General features: G+C 50.8%; 1 protein-coding gene across 1 annotated transcript; it reads right to left on the reverse strand.

Moving 5' to 3' along the window:
* Positions 1-774: 774 nt before the first annotated feature.
* map3k9 (mitogen-activated protein kinase kinase kinase 9) lies at positions 775-21,164 on the reverse strand. The gene is given in 13 exon segments (XM_064319820.1): positions 775-1,817; positions 3,050-3,166; positions 3,169-3,305; positions 3,307-3,820; positions 3,920-4,035; positions 4,252-4,384; positions 4,828-4,971; positions 5,403-5,622; positions 5,923-6,098; positions 6,487-6,635; positions 7,741-7,921; positions 14,191-14,604; positions 20,438-21,164. Coding segments are annotated over 13 exon segments (3,147 nt in total). The 5' UTR covers positions 20,850-21,164; the 3' UTR covers positions 775-1,383.
* Positions 21,165-21,850: the final 686 nt, after the last annotated feature.

The raw sequence follows: 21,850 nt of genomic DNA on the forward strand, positions 1-21,850 counted from the left end.
GAGAATATTCAGTAACAAAGTACCTCACACACCGCGGTCATAACATGAAAACCAAAAACGTTTTCATTTAATACAGGCATCCAAATAAAAATTAAGAGGCAAAAAAATAAAATTTTAAAAAACAATATAAATAAATAACACAATAATAAATAAATAAATAAATAACGCAATATTAAATTTATATAAATAAAATAAATAACACATGCCACCAGGGCTTGCTTCTTTTGTTCACTGCTCAAGATCCATGCAGAACTTTGGAGGCGTTACACTATAACAACAGAGCCATACTGTGAAGCTGGCACATACACAGTGGAATCTCATCCTTTAGACTGAGACATAAGCTGTGCCTGTGAGCCACCAGGCCACAGGTCAAAGCTTCGTAATCGTGCGTTAAATGACAAACACCGTCTAACCCTGGAGATACGCACCTCCGGTTCCTACCTTGTTGGAACACCTGGAAATGCAGAAAAGTTATTCGCATACCTTCACACGCCCAGCTTTCAAAAACGGACGCTGGTGTGTATTGAACGGACGCACACAACGAAAGAGCGAAAGGCGATGGAAGACATGCGTGGACGAGCGACTGCTGGTGAGAAGGGACAGAAGCCGTGACAGAGCAACGCAAAGCGGTGCAATCGCGGGAGACGAGGAGCACAGCGCCCCGAACAGGGAAGGGGAGCGCAGAGCGTGAACATTCAGCTGCGTGTGACTTACAGAACGCGTGTCAGGGAAAGAAACCGGCGAAGTCCACAGGTACGAAAATGCCCCCCCCCCTTCCCCCCCTCTCTCAATACAGAGCATGTGGCCCCGCGCTACATTAAAAAAAAAGGATTCACAATAATAAATAAAGCTTTACATTCAAGGAGAGCTCTTCAGACTCGCTTCTTCCTGAAATGCAGAGGATCTTGAACGGTCGTGATGAGGATGGAGAGACAAACTTAAAGCTGAAGGAGGAGCAGGACCAACAGCCCCTCGGGAAAACCGAGCGGCATTCCGAGACCGCTCTCGCGCCGTCCCTGTTCCGGACGGGAGGCCGGATCTCCGGGAACCTGAGGCCCACCAGCGTGGCACCGGTGCAGTGACGGAGGGAAGACTAAGACCGGCTTCGCTTCGGAACCCGAACACACAAACGAACAGATGTACACGAGCAAATGGAGTCATCGATCCCGCACCGGACCACAAACAGGTAAATGGCGTCTCCATATTCGTTACATTAAACGTTTCCACTTTCCGGCAGTTCTGTCCATTAACATGTGGATATTCATAATGTAATATACAGGTAGTGGTTATGCCCTCCTCCTTGCACTGAGAGTGGACTGGGTGGGCGTATGAGGTGGAGGTGGGAGGTTTGGGTGGGGCGGGGGGGGTTCGGGGGGGGCTGGTCTAGGACCAGAAGCCCGGGCGGGGCCGGTAGGGCGAGTCTTTGGGGAGGCGGGGCCGGCAGAGGGGGAGGGTGTCGTCCCGGCACTGCACCTCGTCCCGCTCGTCCAGCAGGCTGCCGCACCGGCGCGGGGAGGCGGACGCGGGGGGGGCGAGGGGCGTGGGGGGCACCCCCGCGTCCCCTCCGAACTCCAGCGTGGGGGGCGTCTCCGTGCTGGAGGTGTGAGCGGGGGAGCCTCGGGCGCGCCCGCCGGGGGAGTCGGCCCAGAAGGCCTCGCAGCGGGGCCTGGGGGAGGGGCGCGGCCGGGCCACGAAGTCCAGCGTCTTCGGCCGCTCGGGGGGGCAGCGGCGCCGGGGGGTGGGGGGGAACACCAAATTGGGGTCGGGCAAGCGAGGCACCTCGGCGACGTGGTCTTTCAGACCTTTGGGGCTCACGGCTGAGGGGAGAACGAGAGAAGAGTCAGCCCACAGGCGTCCCGTTAAAATCCGCATTGCAGAGAACACATCGCCGGATCACTGCACAAAAATAGCACAGAGAAGACAATCTAGGCCATCGCTACAGACACAGCCTTACAAAAAAAAAAGTATGCATCTGCTAACAAACAAATTTGCTAAATGTAATTCTGCCCCTCTCAGGCACCATAAACCATCGCTGAAACAGCTGACAAGCTGTCCAAGAGCTCGTTAAAATGACCAAGCTAGAGGTCTGCAATGTAACATGCCATCGGCTTATACAGTTCATAAATTTAGTTTGATAGATACCACTCAGAATGGTTACATTCATTGTGTAAACACTGAGCAGAAATTCACTGTGACCAAATTCTTATTGCATTAACTCGTCTGGTACAGTAATGTCCTTTTACTGTGACTATGTAGAAACTCCAACCATTATTACAGAGAAATTGTACATTTTCCATTTCCGGTTTATCAGAATGTCTTGAGAAACCGATATAATATTAAAATTGATTGACAAGGTTTAGCTGTCCGTGGAAAAGAAAATATTTTAATGTTTTGCGCAGGCCAAAGACATGCAGGTTAGGTGAACTGCAGAGTCTAAATTGCCCCATGGTGTGAGTGTGTGTGTGTGTGTGTGTGTGTGAGTGAATGATGTGTGTGCCCTGTGATGGACCGGCAAACTGTCCAGGGTGTATTCCTGCCTCTTGCCCAATGCATGCTGGGATAGTCTCCACCACCTCTCACAACCCTGACCAGGAATAAGCGGGTATAGATCATGGATGGATGGATGGATGGATGGATGGGTGGATGTGTGTACAGACATGAACTGAATGTTGTCTGTCACATCATCGTTTAGGATGATGTTTCCTTCGGGGCTGTTTAATCGTTCCCAAGACTGATTTCTAAATTTCTAAAGGCTATATGGGCATTGGTAATGTAAATGGTAAATGGTAAATGGACTGCATTTATATAGCGCTTTTATCCAAGCGCTTACATTGAGCCTTCATTCGCCACATTAGGGTTAGGGGTAGGTGTCTTGCTCAAGGACACTTCGACATGCCCAGGGCGGGGTTTGAACCGGCAACCCTCCGACTGCCAGACAATCGGTCTTACCTCCTGAGCTATGTCGCCCCTGTATGTACTTCACTAACTCAGAATCACGGCAGAAGACTGCAGTGATTCTTCCATGCAGACGGACCAGGCAGCCACTGACCTGTATTTTCAGCCCCCTTAATGGGCAGGGGGTGCAGGTTAATTTGGGGACACCCCCTCTTGATGGCCCCGTCGGAGGGGGTGCGGTGGAGGTGGCGGGGCGCCGTGCTGGGGGCGGAGGGATGTGGGTGGGGGTGAGGGACTGGCGTGGGTGTCGTTTGAAGCTCTCCAGGTGGGTGTTCACCAGGGGTTGGAGGGAGGGCGGGGTTTGGGGTGGGGCTGGGGCGGGGTTGGGGCTGAGGCGGGGCGGGGCGGGGCGGAGGAGCGGGGCGGTAGACCAGGAGCTCCTCGCTGTCGGAGCGAAGGAGGGAGCGGGTGGAGTTACAGTCAGAGACGGAGGAGAGGGAGAGGAGGGTGAGGGAGGAGGGGAAGGCCCGCTCCGGCGGGGGGGCCGGGGGCCGCAGCGGGCTCTCCCGCCGGAACAGCTTGCGCGTGGGGGGGCTGGTGCTGCGCCGCTGGCCCCCGGCCCGGTGGAAGAACCCCTCCCAGCGCGGCTTGCTGCTCTCCTCCGGCCGGGCCAGGCTGAGCAGGTCGAACCCCAGCCCCACGGCGGCCAGGAGGGCCCCACAGCCCAGCAGGACCAGCTCCGACCTCCGGCCCCCGCTCGGGCTGCGCCTGCTGCAGCTGGGGGGCGTGTCGGGGGCGTGGCCCGGCCCGCCCGCCTCCCCGCCGTTCCCCTCCGAAACGCTGCCCTCCCTGTGGAAGGGGATGCAGAGGTAGGACTGGCTGGGAGAGTCGGCCAGCTCCGCGCTGTAGCAGCTGTCTTCGTTTTCTGCAGAAGAAGCACGTTGTTATTATTAGCCGTTTCCCATGGTCCCCTGCAGGGCGGGAGGAGGGGGGGGCTGTATTTGGGACGGGCTGCGGTCCTCACCCATCTCCGCCAGGCTGGGCACTCCCGGGACGGCTGGGCTCAGGCGGGGCGACCGGCGCAGGTTTGGGGCGCTGGAGGAGCGCTGCCTGCTCCCCTCCGGCGTGACCTTCACACCGCTGCGGGACGGGGGACAGAGACGGAGACGCACGCTTACAGAGACGCAGAGCAGCGGGACCCCAATTCTGCCCACACCCACCCATCCCACTTCAGCTCCCCCCCCACCCCCTTCTCCACCCTCTCTACCCTCCTCACCTCTCCTCCCTTTCCCCCTCCTCACCTGTCCTCCTTCTCCTCCTCCCTGTCCCCTTACCCCTCCCATTCCCCCTCCTCACCTCTCCTCCCCGCTCTGCTGCTCGCGGAGGCCCCAGTTCCGCCCTTTCTTCCGGGACCCTTTCCTCTCCTCTTCCTCGTCCTGTTGGAAAGCGGCGTTCCGCCCCCAAGCCTTCCCGCTCTCTCCCGGGGTCACTGGGGGGAGGAGGACCAGGGGGTGAGGAGCCGCACATTTAGACACACACACAGGACCCCAGTGCTGCCGATGCTGGTGTACATATCTAGTGGACTAACTAGGGTGCCAGACAATTTCTAGAAAATAGCCTAGTAAGTCTACTATATGGGGAATTAGTGAACCATTTTGGGTGTAGATGTTGACTACTTCTGTCCTGAGAATGCACTGAACACCTGAGCGCAACTGCGCTGTGAATGATGGGGATACAGGCAGGGAGGAGCAGTCTGACTGGGCGGTCAGCAGGGGGCATCGATGGGGTCAGCAGGGAGGAGCAGTCGATGGCGGGGTAGGCAGGGGAGCAGCGACTGGGCGGGGTCAGGCAGGGAGGAGCAGGCCGACTGGGCGGGGTCAGGCAGGGGGGAGCAGTCTGACTGGGGAGGGGTCACGCACGGAGGACACTCACGCTGTATTGCCCTCAGACGGGGCAGTAATGGGGGGGTGGTGGGGGGGCTGGAGCTGCTACCCATCATGCTCCGACGGCGGTCCACGGAGGGCGAGGCCTGGACTGTGATCTTGTGCTGGAAGTCTGGGGGCCACAGAGACACCCCAAAACAAAAACAAACATGGTGACATGAGTGCCTTCCTCATCGTCATCATCATCTGGGATCACAGACACCCGCAACAAAGACAAACATGGCGACCAGGCATGAGCGCCTTCCTCATAATCATCATCATCATCAGCATCAACATCATGATCACCATCTTCATCATCATCATCATCATCCTCCATACTGAAAGTAACAGAGGAGGCACATGCTGGTCTCTGCTCTTCCAAACTTATGGAGGACGTTGCAGCAACAGGAATGGGCCTAAAGTAAGACAGCAGGGGGTTCCAGACTGGGGAAGGGATGAAGGACTAAGGGCTGAACGTGTATCGGGGCGCGCCCCCTCCCCCCCCACTCCCCCAGCCCCCCCCGCCCCGCGCCCCGCGCGCTCGTACCCGAGGGCAGGCCATGCGGGTCTACCCGAGGCGCTGATGCGTTCCGTCCTTAGCGAGGCGGCTGCGGCGGAACTTGCCCTGGCGGCTCTCCACGCGCGGCTTCTCGCGGTACAGCTGGTGGATGATCACGTTCAGCTCCCGCTCCAGGATGTGGATCTCCCGCTCCGCCAGCTCCTGCTCCCGCCGCCGCAGCGCCTCCTCCTGGCTCTTCTGCTGCAGCGCCGCCCGGCTCAGCTCCTCCTCCCAGGAGCGCAGCTCCTGCCGGGGGAGAGAGGAGGGGGCGGGGGCGGGGGCGGGGTCAGGGTGAGGGTCCAGGGGCGGGATTTTAGAAGCACCGAGAAGAGTTTAGAGTCACCAAACTCATCCAGTGCATTAAATTACAGGCATTTACAGATCCAGAGTGACTTCCACAACTTTTACACAGCATTTACACTGCATCCATTTACACAGCTGGATATATGCTCAAGCGCCGCAACGGCAGTGTCCAGCCCAGGAATCGAACCTGTGACCTTCAGGTTACAAGACCAGTTCCTTACCCATTGTACTACACCGCCTCACCTTCTCTTTGGCCCTCAGCTGGTCGAACATCTCCTGCACCTCCAGCTTCCAGTCGTCCTGCAGGGAGTGGAAGGACTCGGCGGGCATCTCGAAGAAGCCCGACTCCTCGATGGCGGTCAGCTGGTCCAGCACGCTGGCGAAGGAAGGGCGGGCGTGGGGGTTGGGGTTCCAGCAATCTGGGGGGGGGGGGGGGTTAGAGGAGGAGCCGGGGGGGGGGGGACGTCAGTCACACAGCACAGGGTGATGCTACACACTGCACTTCTCCAGGACCGGGGAACAGCTAAATATCCCAGATATTTCAACATTGTTATGTCGGACCCATAAAAGAAAAATCAATACTGACCATGGATCCCATGCATCATTCTGCTTAAAGAGTAGAGTGGAAGTGACTCAGAAACTAACTGCCTCTCGTGTGTTAGAGAACATGTAAGCAGAAACACGCAGCACACACAGCTTTGTGTGCTGAAAGCTTGTACAGATGGAGCAGTGCTCTGACCCTGGAGGGGGTCAAGAGGGGGGCGCGAGGGGGGGGGGGGGGGGGGATTTAAGCCCTTCTCCGGTTACCTTCCATCAGACGGGCGAAGGGTTCGGGGCAGGTGGAGGGGATGGGCAGTGCCAGCTTGTTCATGGCCACCCCGTACGCCACCGCCAGGCAGTCAATCCCCCGAAACGGCACCTCCCCCGTCAGGAGCTCCCACAGCAACACCCCATAACTGAGAGAGAGAACGAGGGAGAGGGAGGGAGAGAGGGAGGGAGGGAGGGAGAGGAACAGAGAGAGGGAAGGAGAGAGGGAGGGAGGGAGAAGGAGGGAGAGGGAGGGAGAAAATAGGGGTACAGATGGGTAACACTGCAAAGGAGGCACACAGCTGGCGATCTGGAGCAATCTGTGCCCCTGCCAGGTGATGACACAGCAATACTCAAACCCCAATTCACTCTCTTCCCTTCCCTCTATTTCAGCTTCTGCTCCTTCAGGAGACTTGCATAAGCACACTGAGAGTAAGTGTGTGTGCGTGGGGGAGGAGGGGGTGGGGGGGGGGTGTTTGGATGCTGCCGCACTCCCACACTCTCAGTCCCGGGACAGGCAGTTCTCTGCTCACCCCTCGGCTCAAACGGGCAGAGAAACGGTCAGAGGGGCGTGTGACCGGCACGGAGGCGAGACCACAGGGCCCGGGAATGTCTCGCCACGGCAGAGGTGGCGATTTTTCAGCCGTGTGGGGAAAACGCATCCCTGCTATCCCAAACGGAAAGGGGTCCCCCCTCACCGCAGCTCAAAATGGGGCCCTGCCCCACAGAGCCTCCTGCTGCTAAGGGAAGGCTGCCCGCCCACACCGCCACGCGCCCCTCTCCAGCGCCAACTCACAACCCCGCCCGTTCACGACACGCGTAACTCAGTCCAGCTGTCTTAAGGTCCAGTGAGCGCCCAGAAAACACCTGATCTAATCACAGTGATGAGCGAAGGACTGCCCCGTGCCGATCATCCGCTAACGTTCCGAAAGTTCTATAACTGCCATCATAAAACGCTCCTGCCGTCCGCTAAAGACGGCTCCACAGCTGCCGCTCCCGTTTTTCAAATTCGCCCGCTCGCATAGGTCAGCTACGAACGGCGGTTCGGTCCTGAAGACCAGCCCGACCCCAAACACGTTCAGCCAGAACACGGAGTGTGGCTCCCCACACCGTGAACAGCGGCTACCGCGAGAGTCCTGTAAAGAGAGAGAGAGAGAGCAACAGCCAGGGGGCCAAGGCAAACGCCCTCTTCGAGTCGCGGTCGCTACGGCGACGGCGGCTTCCCGCCGCGCCGCGCCGCGACCCCGTGCCCACCTCCACACGTCGCTGCCCTTGGAGAAGGTGGAGGAGCGGATGACCTCGGGCGCCATCCAGGCGTAGGTGCCCGCTGCGCTCATCTTGGTGGTGCGGTGCCACTCCCGCGCCAGGCCGAAGTCCGTGATCTTCAGGGTCTTATTGCTCAAGTCCTCCCGCTCCACCTTCTCCAGGATCAGGACTGCGGCGGGGGGGGGGGGGGCGAGGTGGGAGGTCCGGCGAGAGTGGGGGGGCAGGTGGGAGGGTCCGGCGAGAGTGGGGTGGGGCGGAGGGGGGGGGGGACATTAGGGTCAAGTGGAGGTAGGGGGGTGTCAGGTTGTGAGGCGGGACAGGAGGTTGGGAGGTGAAAGGTAAGAGGGGTGGGGGGGCAGGGGTGGGGGCAATTAAGGTCAGAGTGGAGGTAGGGGGTGTCGGGTTGAGAGGTGGGACAGGGGTCGGGAGGTGAAGGGTAAGAAGGGGGGCAAATAATATTGGTTTGGAGTTTGGGGTTTGGGGTTTGGGATATTTTCGGTTATGGGCAGATTGGCATGGATTTAAATTTTGGGTGTAGTGGAGACGGAGTGATGTGGGTGAATGATTTGAGAGGAAAGATAACATTGATGTCCAAAAAAAAAAAAAAAAAATTAAATTGACAAATGATGACAAAAATAGTGCAATGACACAAAAAAGCGATAAAGAAAGATGGGATGAAGGGACAAACGAGAAAGGTGGAGGGAAAGATATAGGGAAGAATAGGTAGGGCACAATCACATGAAGCAATATGAAATGGAGGGAGAGGAACATGACAGAGGAGGGACAGAAAGCAGAAGAAGAGAAAAAAGGAGACAGGATATCCCAGTTAATGAAAGAACCGCTTTTACACAAGCTGTCCCTGTAAGCCCCTACACAGATCTACTCACACTGGAAATGCTACATGGCAGTTATATCTTTCACACACATTTCTGACAAATTAATTACATCAAATACAAAAACAAAATGTCCCCAGCTTTTTACAAAACGCTTCACATCTGCTTCACAAAATGCTTCATGTCTTCTGCTGTGCACAGCTAAAGCTCTCCAGGGCTCCACAGTGCTCCCATTTTAGGAGCGTTTGTGCCTGAAAACTGATGTGTGCTGACTGATGATTTTTTAAATGATTTAGTAGCACATCTACTAATTGGGATGCATTACTGCATCTTTCAACTTAGGAGACAACGTGCTCCTCGGACAAGATGTTAGTGAAGAGCCCTGCTCTCCAACCACTATCCTAACGAGTCAATATGCAGTAAAGTTTTCTGACCATGTTCCATAACATCATAGATTGGGAATACTTAAATCCTTACAGGCGCTACAGTTACATACAATTAACAAATTGTCCATATAAGACAAGATAAATTTAATACCAATACTTTACCCTCAAATGTCAAAAGCCTCAAACAGCTAAAGCTGATGCAACACACATGCAAGTGCCAGAGAAGCCGTCTCTGAGCAAACCTACTGTGGACCAGCATTTAAAAGTAGCCTCCAGACACTATGCTTCCTGATTTTTATTACTGAAACAGTAGGAGGGTCTGGGTTTCTGAGGGGGGCTAAATTAATTTATCGATGTGAAAAAAAAACAACAGAAACTATTCTAACTAACCATTTGGCACTGAGCAGTTATTGCAGGAAGGTACATCATGTCCCTCAAAAATTGGAACACGCTCAAAGGTATTCCTGACTTGATCCATGAACGCACAGGGATTGGCTGGTTCAGCCTGTGGCTCTAACGCAGCTTGAGTTCTATGGTTTTAACAGAATCACAGTTTTCAGTCAAACACAGTGACCACGGTCTGCCCCCCTTTTCCAGGCGAAAACTCATCCAGAGCTGCAGGCTCTTCCCCGCAGGTCTGCCCCCACTCCCGTTCATTAACTATGACATCATCCTGCCTCGGCACCAGGGCGGCAGTTACCCACCGGGCTTCTCTGCGTCATTTTGGAATTCGATCCAGGGAGAATCCCCGCCATGCTTCTAGAACACCAGCCCGGGAGGAATGTGCCAAGTCACTGCTGAGCGATCTTCCCCCCCTCTCTCCCTCTCTCTCCCTCTCTCTCCACACCCCAGGCCGGTATACAGACCACCGGAGGTGAGGAGCAGGTCACGGCGCAGCGAGCTAACGCTAAGGCTAACGGGGCCCCACGGGGCTCCTGCATCGTTCAGGAGATGAGTTTGAGTTACCCTAAATTATAATCTTCAGTCTATGTCTAATATGACATCATCAAGTTCTCGGTGACAGACTGAGACAACAAACAATGGCTGTAAGACCTGACTGACAGAAAATGTCTGCTGTTTTATTTTTAAATGGTCATTGCTGAACAGTGCTAATAGAAGCAAACTCATTTTTTCCTTCGTCGACTTTGTGGAGCTCTTTGTTCCTGCTTGCCCTACCGCTGGATACCATGGCAACATCATGCCAGCTGGGCCCTTCCCACACACACACACAGACATGCAGATACACACATGCACACACACACACTTACACGCACGCATGCCACATACAGACACACACACACACCCACAAACATATACAGACCCATCCACACACACACACACACACATACACACACACCACCCCACGCTGAGCACTAACCACCCTCCACCCCAGCAGCAGCAGCACCCGGGCCGTCCCATTCAGCACACAGTAGGCCCGCGCTGAGAGGCAGCACAATGACAGGCCATCTGCCGCAGGGCGTCCCATCTGAGGGGTGCGCCCGAGGGGTGGGGCAGGCACATCAAGCGACCCCCAAATTTACGGGGGCCTGCGATTATGATGGTAAACAACCGCAGCCACAGACATAAAGGTCCCCGCCAGGGAGCCGGCCTCAGCACAGGGAGAGGGAAAAGGAGGACTAGGGCAACAGGAGAAACTTCCTGACGATAAACACACATCTATCCTGTTCACACTTCTGACCGGCTCCAGAACACTTTCCTGCTTTTACAGTCAATTTGGCCTAATCACGTGTTAGATGATCATGTCCCCACACAAACTTCATTTAACCAATAACCTTAATTATCTATAAGCTATATGCATATGGAGGCGTACCGATTACAGGGAGAGGAAACACCCCTCTAGAACAAAAACAGCCATACTTCATGATTTTTAGCTCCATTCCACTCTATGACCTTTGCACCTACAGATGACCTCCCTAATTATAACTGCACTCCACAAATCCCAGCTGAAACCATTCACAACATATTGTGTTATCTGATCAGAAATGTAATAACAATAATTCCACATGTCCATACTGGGAATGTAGGTCCAGGGACAGACAGGCAGACTGGTGCGAGGGGTACACTGAAGAGAACACAGTGGGGATTCAGCAGTGGGCTAAAGTCACGGTGTGTGTGCGCGTGTGTGTGTGTGTGAGAGAGAGAGTGTGACAGCGTGTGTTGAGGAGGGGAGAAAAGCACACAAGAAGGATACTACTGCCCTGTTACAGATGTGGTTAAAGACTAAAGTAATGTACATGTCTGCAGACAGGGCAGCCTGCAAAGTAACTGAATAATACATAAATATACAATATTGATGTGCTGGCGTGTAGTCGTAAAGGAGCTCGGGGTAAGCGCGCCATTCTTCTGTTAGCGCCTCACAGCCGTGGCGGTTAAAGCTAGCGGTTTTAACACCGCGTCCCAGACACTGACATGCTCAGGGGAGGAGGAACAATGAGGCAAGTGTTTAAAGGGAAAGACAACCCGAGAGCTCTCAGTCATGGGCCCTGTGTGGAGGGCCACGGACACGGAGCAGAGCGAGCCACCAAACAACCTCCACAACCTCCACCCAGAGAGCAGAAGCTGGAACGTAGAGGACCTGAGGGGTGGAAATCTAGGAAGAGACGTTCCGACATAAACAGACTAGCTTAACCCCCCAGTGTAGCTCAGGTTTTAGCCGGATATAGCCCGGCTATGTCCTAGTCAGCTATGAAACTTTCACCTTTCGCTCCGAATGTAACTGGGTTTTCACCTGAACACCGTGTAGCAATCGGTCCGCCGGAGAAGCGGATTGGTCTCGGCTGCGCCGGCTGGTGGAGAGAGCACACGCACCTGGGCTGCGTTAGCTAATCAGCCCAGGTGCTCAAAGGTGTGCTGCTCTCCTCAGCTCGTGGCTGAGACCAATCCGCTTCTTCTTCTGACTGTTCCCCACAAAAATGTTCACTGAGCAATAACAACCCACTGGAATAACAAGGAAAGTCCCACATTATTTCATCTAATGTGACAGGAATATCATCTAAAAATACAGTCTAGAAGGTCAGTGATCCAGAGGAACATATTTGTAAAACTATAAAACAGAATATTGCAGGTGGACGCCACATTACAAATTTTAAATTCACTTCTGCCTTTCAGAGAATCAATTAACTTCCGTATCTGACAAATGCCCAAGTGGTCAAAGTGTTATTATTTTTGCTGACATTGTTACTATTTTGCATGTCTTATCATAGCCTCGCTGGTTCCCCGATCCCGAGAGAAATTAGAAGCTGCAATCGTGACTCCTGACTGACAACCACAACAAACGGTGACGTGACTGTGATTATCTTCAGTCGTGCTGATACGAGACATCGTTTTGAACGATAAAAAATAAATTCCACTGGGAAGAAACAAAAAAAAAAAACCCCAAATAAAAATCAAATCAAAAGTAATGCGAAAAATGATGCAATCGATAACATTGTGGAGAAGGGAAATAAATGTCTTACACAACTATCTCCAAACATGCAGAAGCACACCTGAACATTCATGAGCACGTCACAGAGGTGAGGTATCAGTGGTCAGCTTCTGTCATTAGCTCTGCTGGGGGGGGGGGGGGGTGTTAAAGGACAGGCTGCTGGAGTCTGCATGTACCATGGGCTTCTGGGATCTCCCGTGTTTATGTGTGCGAGAGAGAGGTGTGGCAGGGGTTCCACTCACCCCCCCCCCTTCCCCCGGAGAGGTGATGCCGACAGCAGAGACTGACTAATCACCAAAGAGCAGCCAATCAGATGCAAGCGGCCCAATACAATGAGCCTGAGGCAGCCAATCGGATGCAAGGGCCCGAGCTAATCACCCTGGGTTGTCCAATCGGACACAAGGGCCTGAACACAAGGAAAATCCCCTGTAATAGGATTGGGGTTTAACAGATTCAGGAGGGCAAACCCCACCACAAAATACGGGATTACCCTCCCCCAGCCCCGCCCCTTTCACACAACTTCCCAAAACTCAGTGTTCAGTTGGTGCCCGCTGAGTACTCACTGAATCCCTGCAAAAATGTTGCAAGTGAAATGAACTCAAGGAGGCCTCATGATTCAGCCCAATTCAAATGAGAACAGACACATGCAATTAAAAATATACACCTGTGACAAATTGCACTGTTTGACATTACACTTCCATCCAACTCATTCATGCAAGTGACAGGGAGCGAGGGGGCTTTGGATATGCTGATGCAAAGTGACATTTTTCACACAGGAAATAAGGTTCCCAGTTCTCTGATGAGGAAAAAAAGGATGGAATAAAAACTATCTACGTTAAACTCTTGACCACGAGCAGCAGTTCACTGATTTTTAACAGAAGCATCCCTATCAGTAGCACACTGAGAGTACCTGTAATTTACATTAACAGCACAGAGAAGCATCGACAGCAGCCAGACAGAGACAGATGAACAAAATGGCAATTCCTGTCGTATCTCTCACTACACTTATGGAAGTGGTGGGAGATGGACGAGTTCGGCGGTGGAAGAAGACGCAATGAAACAGAGAGGAACCAGCAGCACAGGAGTGATTTCAAATATCAGCTCACTGAGTGAACCGGCCCGCCCCCGGACCCTCCCGCCCCCCCCCCCCCCCAACCCCCCCCAACCCGTCCCCACTGGTACCAGCTGGGAGACGGTGCAGCCCACTATGGGTTCTGTCCTGAACTGGCTTCTTTACAGCCTCCTGTTGTTTCTGAACCTCTTCTCAACACTTTAACTGAAAGCCATTAATCCAAACCCAACTCCCGCCCGCTCTCAGCTACGTCGATACGTCGATAGTGCGCTCTCCTGCATCGATCAGGTGCGTCTGCATATCGACATCACGGTTTGCTATCAATCTATTCCACGGGAAGCTTCCTGTCCCGTCTTCTCACCCGCAATATGAACACCTCTGACTAGTGAGCCGCAGAGTCACTTAAGACACATTTACACAGAGTGAAACAGACTGAACGGCTGTGCACTTCACATAATCCACACTCAGAATTAACTCCTCCCACTTTGTTTCTTCTTCCTTTTCACATTTTTTGTCATGTGTTAACAAGATTTTTTTTTTTTTTGAAAATGTAAAAGAAAAAGAAACCCAAAAAAACAGAAGGGACGTCTTTGGTCAATCCACCCACCCAGACAGGGGACACACTGACAGGGGAAAAAGACTCGGGTCTTCAGAAGCCCTGTTTTTAATCACTGAGACGGGGGGGGGAGGAGGGGCCCTTACTGTTGCTGGACTTGAGGTCGCGGTGGATGATGGGCACGATGGCCTGGCAGTGCAGGTAGCGCATGGCGCGGGCGATCTGCACGGCCCAGTCGACCAGCGCGTGCGGCGGGATGCGCCGGCCGGACAGGGCGCGGTTGAGCGAGCCGCCGCGGGCGTACTCCATCACCAGGCACAGGTGCGGCTCCCGCAGGCACACGCCCAGCAGCGCCATGACGTTGGGGTGGCGCAGCATGGCGAAGAGCTTGGCCTCCTGCCGCACGCTCTCCAGCGTCTGGCCCTCCTCCTCGTCCGGGTCGCGGCGCGCCGCCTTCACCGCCACCTCCGTGCCCCGCCACAGGGCCCGGTACACCTTGCCGAAGCCGCCCACGCCGATGATCTCCTCCAGGGTCAGCTCCGAGAAGTCTATCTCCAGCACTGCGGGGGGGGGAACGCACGGGTAACGGACAGGTTAGGAGACTAGTCAGGACATAAGAGGAAATCAGCCACAAACACAGCAACCCACCCACCCCATCCACCCACCCATACACCCATCCACCCCATCCACCCATCCATCCTTCACAAGTTCTGAGAGCTTCATCCTCCTTCGCTCTCTGCATTATCTTCAGAGGTTGCTCAGAGGTTCAACAAAGTGTTACACACAGACACCCACACACACATACACACACACTGAAGAAATGCAAACGGAAACACGGTGCTAAGTGACTGTAGGGTATTATTCTGAGGCTGTTCTCTGTGCTCCAGCCCCTGCACTGGGCGCGCAGGAAATGGGCTGCAGTGAAACTGCACTGTGTGAATCGCTAACAGTCGATCGAGCAGCCTAACCTTGATAAATATTTCAAACTGGAGGCTGTCAGTGAAATCTAGGGCAGAGCCCTATAGAGCATGGAGGGGGGGGGCTATATTCAATAAGAAGAACAACAACACTAAATAGCTAATATGGGCCATATGAGCCAAACATAAACCAACTTAACGATGGGCAGGTGTACACATTTCTCGGTGCTTCTTTCCAGTTATGAGTTTAGCGAGGTAAGTTATGACCATTAGCTACACTGCACACACACACACACACACACACACACGCATTCACGCGTGCAAAAAAGACACATGGGCCTTCCTCCTCAAACTCTCCCTGTTTGCGTTTTTATTTTATACTCCAGGGTGTGCTAAACATTGAAAAACACTGATTACTCAGATTACCGCTGTTTTGGATGCACGCTACCAGCTGGCATGGGGGCACGCAATTAGTTTATGGGCTGATCAGTGATTAGTGAAGCTCAACCTCTTAGGCCTTCATGCATTTCAAAGCATGTTTTAACAAAGGAAGAGGTGTTGTTGAAAAGGACGGGATGAAATGGTGAAGTGATAAAAATAAAAAAGCCGCTGAATAAAGCAGGATTAGGCTAACAGCTGATACGCTATCACAGCCCCCACCCAATGAAGACCCCTGAGGCCAAAACATTGGGCCTCATTCACGAAACATGCGTACGATCACATTTGATCGTAAACTGCGAGTAAGATCGTTTCCAAGAACATTTTGGCATTCACCATTTTTTGCTAATCTGTAATTGTTCTGTAATTGACTGTTTCCTTACGCAAATCAGGATTGCACATAAAATTTACAAACAGCCAGCATTCTTGATCTCAAAAACAAAGGTCTGCACATGTGTCATGAATCTTATGTTGTTTTTTCATGGGAACATTTCTGAGAACAAAAGTAAGAATAATTTAATAAAGGTTTTGTGAATGAGGCCCATTGTTTTGGTCTCCTCACAAACATTACTTCCTGGGGACCATTATACCAGTGTGTAAACAACTCTCCTTTTCTGAACAGCATAATATCTGTCACACACTTGGATTAGCAGCTGATGAGTGTATGTGAGTGTGTATATGCATACGCATATCAACAATGAAATCCAAACCTGCCCTTCTTTAATTATGGAAAAAAGAACAAGCGGCCAGTAAATCAGAGCCAGTTAGCATCAACATCAGAATCAGAATTACAACTTCAGAAAGGCTTTAATAGCTCCTGACATTTGTCTGCACTGGGTACAGCTCAAAGAAAGCACATCCCTCAGGGGGGACCTGTAGGATGGCAAACCGTGGCAGAAGGGCTGCTTTTCACTACGGCTTTGGTGCACCATTTGTGCCATATGGACAATTCCCGTTTATTTTTTGGCTAGACCCCCCCCCCACCAGACATGAGCTTGATTGGTCCCCAGAGTGAGAGCTGGATCTCGGTAGGTTCATTGGTTTTAAACCCCCCCCCCCCCCCAGGGGCCAAACACTAAACAACGCCCAGGCAACACATGAAGGCTTGTATATAGGAGGGCCCAGTAGCATGTATATGAAGGGATCACACACAAAGGGAAGCAGACGATGAAGACTTCATAACTCTTCGTCACCCTGCACAAACACATTCAGCTGCAAGGGCAGGGAGCAGCGGCTAGTTTTCTTAAAACGCTACAACACAAGCGCTTACGCAGAGACATTCATTCATTTAAGCTGGGTCACGATTTATAGATACTCTAAAAAAAAAATACGCTGAGATATTTATATTTATTAACAGCACTGGCAACACCACTGCAGAGGTAACAATAGCGTAGGGGTTCAGTGGAATAAAAAGGCACAAATATTGCAAACAGCACACATGATAGGACATATAAAATTATGAATCGGGTCATTAAATGGCAACTTGGGAGCTGAATAGTATAGATAATGAAGAGGTGACACTCCCAGTGAATTGCACCTATATAACCCCCCCCCCCCCCCCCCTCCAACTGGCTACATTTCAGGGCCTTCATAGTCCTGGTTTGTGGAGGGCCGACTGACACGGGGAGACACGTCAAATGGGGAGTCTTAAACTGATGTACTAACTTCTTAAAAAATAAAAAATAAAAAAAGTCAAAGCAAACAGGCTGCCAGTTTCCACTTCATTTCCTCTACAGAAACCCAGTACCAGCAACAGAGTGTTAAACAATCAGAGTGTTAAACAAGCTCAGAATATGTTGTGGCTAATGGCCTGCATTGATGGCATAATCCATAATTATACACACAAATGGAGGAGTCCCACACGGCTCAGCTGGTGAGGGTTCAGTACACAGGCTTTGTCATTAGCCGAACATGAGCAGGAGCGTACTGCAGCCAGCGGAACGTCTTCACAAAGCAGGGTGGGCCTGCATCAGACAGGGCTCCTCTGGGAACGGAGACAAAAGTGAACATCTCTGCAGCTTAAACGTGTGGACGAGAAGCACACTGAGTCTTTGCATATAAAGACACTACACAGGCAGCTGCATGTGATACAGATCATTCTGCCAGCTGAGACCGGTCAATACTGTGCATGCTGGGATATGCTCAGGAAACCGCAGCCACTGATCTTAGTCTCAGTTCCATTCCACGGCTCAGTATCTCACTCGGTGTAAACGCATCCATTCAAAAATGACCAGAAACGACCTTCTCTGCTCAATGCAAATCGGTGCCAGTCGAGTGTCCCAGATCTGACTCTCCCAACCTAGTGCACATGGAGCCACACCCCACACCCGTGACCTGTTACAAGTTCATCCGAGTTAAAAAGCCTTTCTTTGACTTTGACTACAAAAGCTATCCTGGCGTAAATGCAACACAACACTACCATTATGTATGCAGGAATGCACATCATGACATTATGAGTCACAATTACAGAGCAGAACGCCCGGGTCTTCTACCATTCTACCGCAGACCAATGAGGGATAGCAACAGAATTTAACTTCAGCCAAGTGAAGCACCCTGTTGGTCATATTGTCGTCTCCCCCATAACTGCAAATAATACGGTAATAATTTGGATTGATTTGATTAGCTGTGAAATAATAAAGCAAAACAAACAGAAAAATGCACAGGTATTTTTTATTTTCAGTAAACGGTTGACGTTGCATCTGGAATTTATTGCCGATGGCTGCTTTGATGGGCCCATAATGTCACTTCTATTCTCTAAACTGGATATTCAAAATGTATTTATATTTTATGTTATTTAATGCTCTGGAATGGTATCTAAAGTAAAAGGTAGTAATGCAATTACTACGGTGTCTGGTTTGGAGCTGAAGATTCCTGCTCTAATGTAGTCCTATTTGGCAATGTGAAATTAGCAACAACCAAAAGTTTACATTGCTGCCTTTAAAAAAGCAATCCAACAAGACAGAAAATAATTTTCATATTTTAGAATATGTGGAAGTTAAAGGGGTCATAACCAAAGAAGAAAGGCCTCAAGGCTGTTCCATATGGGATATGATCACATGTGAATCTTAGTGTTTACATGTGCAGGTCCACCGTAACTACAATCATTTAAAACTTGCATGTTCAGCATACCTCCAGCATAAAAATCTCACATGTAGGCCTACTTTCTGGGTCTCTTACCTCCAAACGAGTGCAACTGTAAACCTGATGTAAAAACAACAGAGATTTTTCCTACACGACACAGCCAATCCAAAACTTTCATGTGGCAAATCAACTGATAAAATGAGGTTCTAATTTTAGACAGCATCTTTCATAAAATCTCAAAGCCTCAACATAAAAGGCTTGTGGAAGCAATGTCAACAACATCACCCAGTTTTATAAAAGCCTTCTCTGTCAACTGGCTTTTTAGGATCTCTTTACAAACTCTTAAAGCAGAGTAATTTCATTCCAAAAATATTCAGTAGCAACTTTTTGTGTTTAGCACACACTGAAGTCCATAAGAATGACTGAGGGGTTCTACAGTGAGGCACCATGGCTTGTCTAGCTGTAGAGCTGCAATTAAAACCACTCTGCATGAGCTGAATGACCAACTGACCTTCCAGCAGCCACATGACAGCCAATCCAATTACTCGGAACACCTGACTGACCCAATGACAGGAGAGTTCTACTCCAGTGATGTGGCCATTTGCTGCTGCTGTTGTTGCTGTAACCCAGGTAACTGCAGCAGGCTGGAAGCGATGACCATGTGGCACTCAGATAGCCCTCCGACCATCAGCACATTATAATTCCACCGCCTGACATTGCCTGTTTCCATCTGAGAGATACCACAGTGACAATGGCCCTGATTCAATAAATGCTTTTGCTTGAACTTTGCTTTACAAATAATGCAGGCCTTGGCCTAGTTTCCTATTTCACAAATGATTGTTTATTGAACCCAGGTGTATGATTTAATAATGCATGGGCTTTTCTTTTCCTTTCCTTTATGTTTGTTAGCGTTGTGCAAAGTGAATGCATTTTTAAAAAACAAGGCATTTTAAAAACAAAATTTTTTGTTAAGGCCAAACGAGCTAAGCATCACAATGCATCCAAAAATACAATCAAAATGGGGGTTATTCAATGTATGAGATTTAAAGAAGGCTACTAAATTAGCGATCTGAATTTAGCTGTCAATTGCACACTGTACCAATTACAAAGACCACTCAAGGAAAGCAGTGTCTAATCATCAATGATTCCGTTTTGACTGAATGCACAGTTTACAGCAAGAAAAACATGATTACACATATTATTGCCAATGCATACTAAAATGAAGAATGATGAGAGGCATATTCTTGTGCAACCTTGATAAAAATTAATCTTATTATATAGGTAGGCCCGTGTTAAAACTTTAAGCGAGGTTGTATTGCAGACAAAGCAAGGACTGGAACAACCGGGTTTGCAGAACGCTCTAGCTATATTTCTGCCCAAGTTTGTCATGGCCACGTCAATAAATTATGCTGTAGCTACACAGAGTGCGATGACAAAGAACATCCCCAGTCAGTACGGTTCATTCACACTTGTATTGCACTGATTGTTTTTTATAACTGGCCACAGAAAACGGGAATCGCAGCGTCTCTGTTCTTTAACCTTGGCGTAAACAATATGCTTCAATACCATCGCAGTAACCGTGCAGGGGGGAAAAAAGATACAGCGATCGGATGCGAGTGGTCGGAGCGACGGATGAACAAGGCGGGGTTGGAGGTAACAGAAGATGGGTTTACGGGCCTCCTGGATGAGAAGGACCTGAACAAAAAACTGAAATATGCCAGCGAGCTAACCTGAAAAAATTAACCATATACGAGCAAAGCCTCCGGTAACAAAGACACATTCAGAAGGAAAGCAAAAGTTCTGGCCAAAAGCCAATGACATTTTAATTAGCTATGTATGTGGTGCGGTGGTGACGGAGCATTGTGATGATCTTCACTGAAACCGCAGCATTGGTATAGCCCACAGGTCCGCTTAGAATGTTTCATTCTAGCCAGTGCTAGCCAGCTATGCTACTTACAGTGCAATGATGGTACTGGGTAGTCGGCGTAATCATCCCCAGTCTTGTCCCGTATCTTTTCAGAGATGGCATTCCCACTGCTAACGTAATTGCTGGGAAAAATACCAACACGGTCCTCTATCATCCCTGTCCACCAACCCTCGTCTCCCGAGACTAGCGAGTCTTTCGACAGGACTTCCACCAAGTCCCCCTTCCGCAAGCTGAGCTCGTCGTCTGCATTGGCATCGTAGTCGAAGACAGCCGTCCAGTACCCCGAGACGGCTTGTCCTGAAACCGGGGCAGCTGCAGTCCCATTTTCTGGGGTCTCTGGAACTGGCCAGCAGGTAACCTCCCTCTCTGCATTTGGCGGCTGAGAAACGGACCCGGTTGCTCTCGAAGTGTTGTTATTAAAAGGGGGTTTGAAGGCATCCATTGAAGCGATCCATAAGGGCAGCCTGAATCACCCTGGCGGCTCACATACACCTGGAGCGGACCGCTAGGGTCGGAGTACCCTAGCAACACAGCTTCAGCTGCCACGATGGCGCTAGTAGCTATCCCGTAGCCTACCTAAGATTGTAGCAAGCCGTTATAAACGGTATTGCTGAATTACCGCTTTCATGTTTTTACTGTTCGCTGTACAGAAGAGAAATTGAATGCCAGTCAGTGAAAACTGCAGGATTGCCTTTTCACCAAGTACTGTTTCCATCCACAGTTCAAAACGCTCACACGCAGTCCCGCCCATTTGTTTTTATTAGTGGCTGAACGGGGTGCACAAATCATCCGCCCTCACTGTCTGATAGGTGTGCCGTCGCATCATTCACGGCACGTTTTACCTTGATCTCAGACCTGATCGAGTCACTCCACCCACTTTGGCCCACTTCGCCAGGTCAGTTTAAATGTGTAGACAGCAAGGAATGTCAACCAGGGGCGTCCGTGTACATTTGTCGGTTGAGGACGTTGTTATGGCAAAATCTAAGACGAAACTGATATTATCAGATTTTTTTTTTCTGGTAGGCATAAATCAGTATAACTTTACTTGCATTGTCTTTCTTTAGCTTTTCCAGAATCACATTTCGGGCAGTGAGACCTTTAAATGTTACTTATTAAAATGTGAGAGGGCTCATCAATTAGTGCTTAATTTGTCCTGAGTAAATTAGCCGACGAATTATACATTTTTGTTGTTGTTATATTTTGTTATTATATATAGCCTAACCTAGTTTTGCCTTTAGGCTAGTTATCATTTACTGAGCTGCATACCACTTTATCTAGGTGCGTGTAGGCATACAATTTCTTTAAAATTTAACCCGAAAACATATTCTCTCTCAGACCGGAAACATAGGCTATATGCATTGCAAACAAAAACAAACGCTTTAAAATAAATGCTGCCCATGAATAGCCTACCTGTGTCAAGCCATTGCTCATGAACCAAATGTA

This window comes from Anguilla rostrata, chromosome 1, assembly GCF_018555375.3.
Source record: "Anguilla rostrata isolate EN2019 chromosome 1, ASM1855537v3, whole genome shotgun sequence".
Taxonomy (NCBI): Eukaryota; Metazoa; Chordata; class Actinopteri; order Anguilliformes; family Anguillidae; genus Anguilla; species Anguilla rostrata.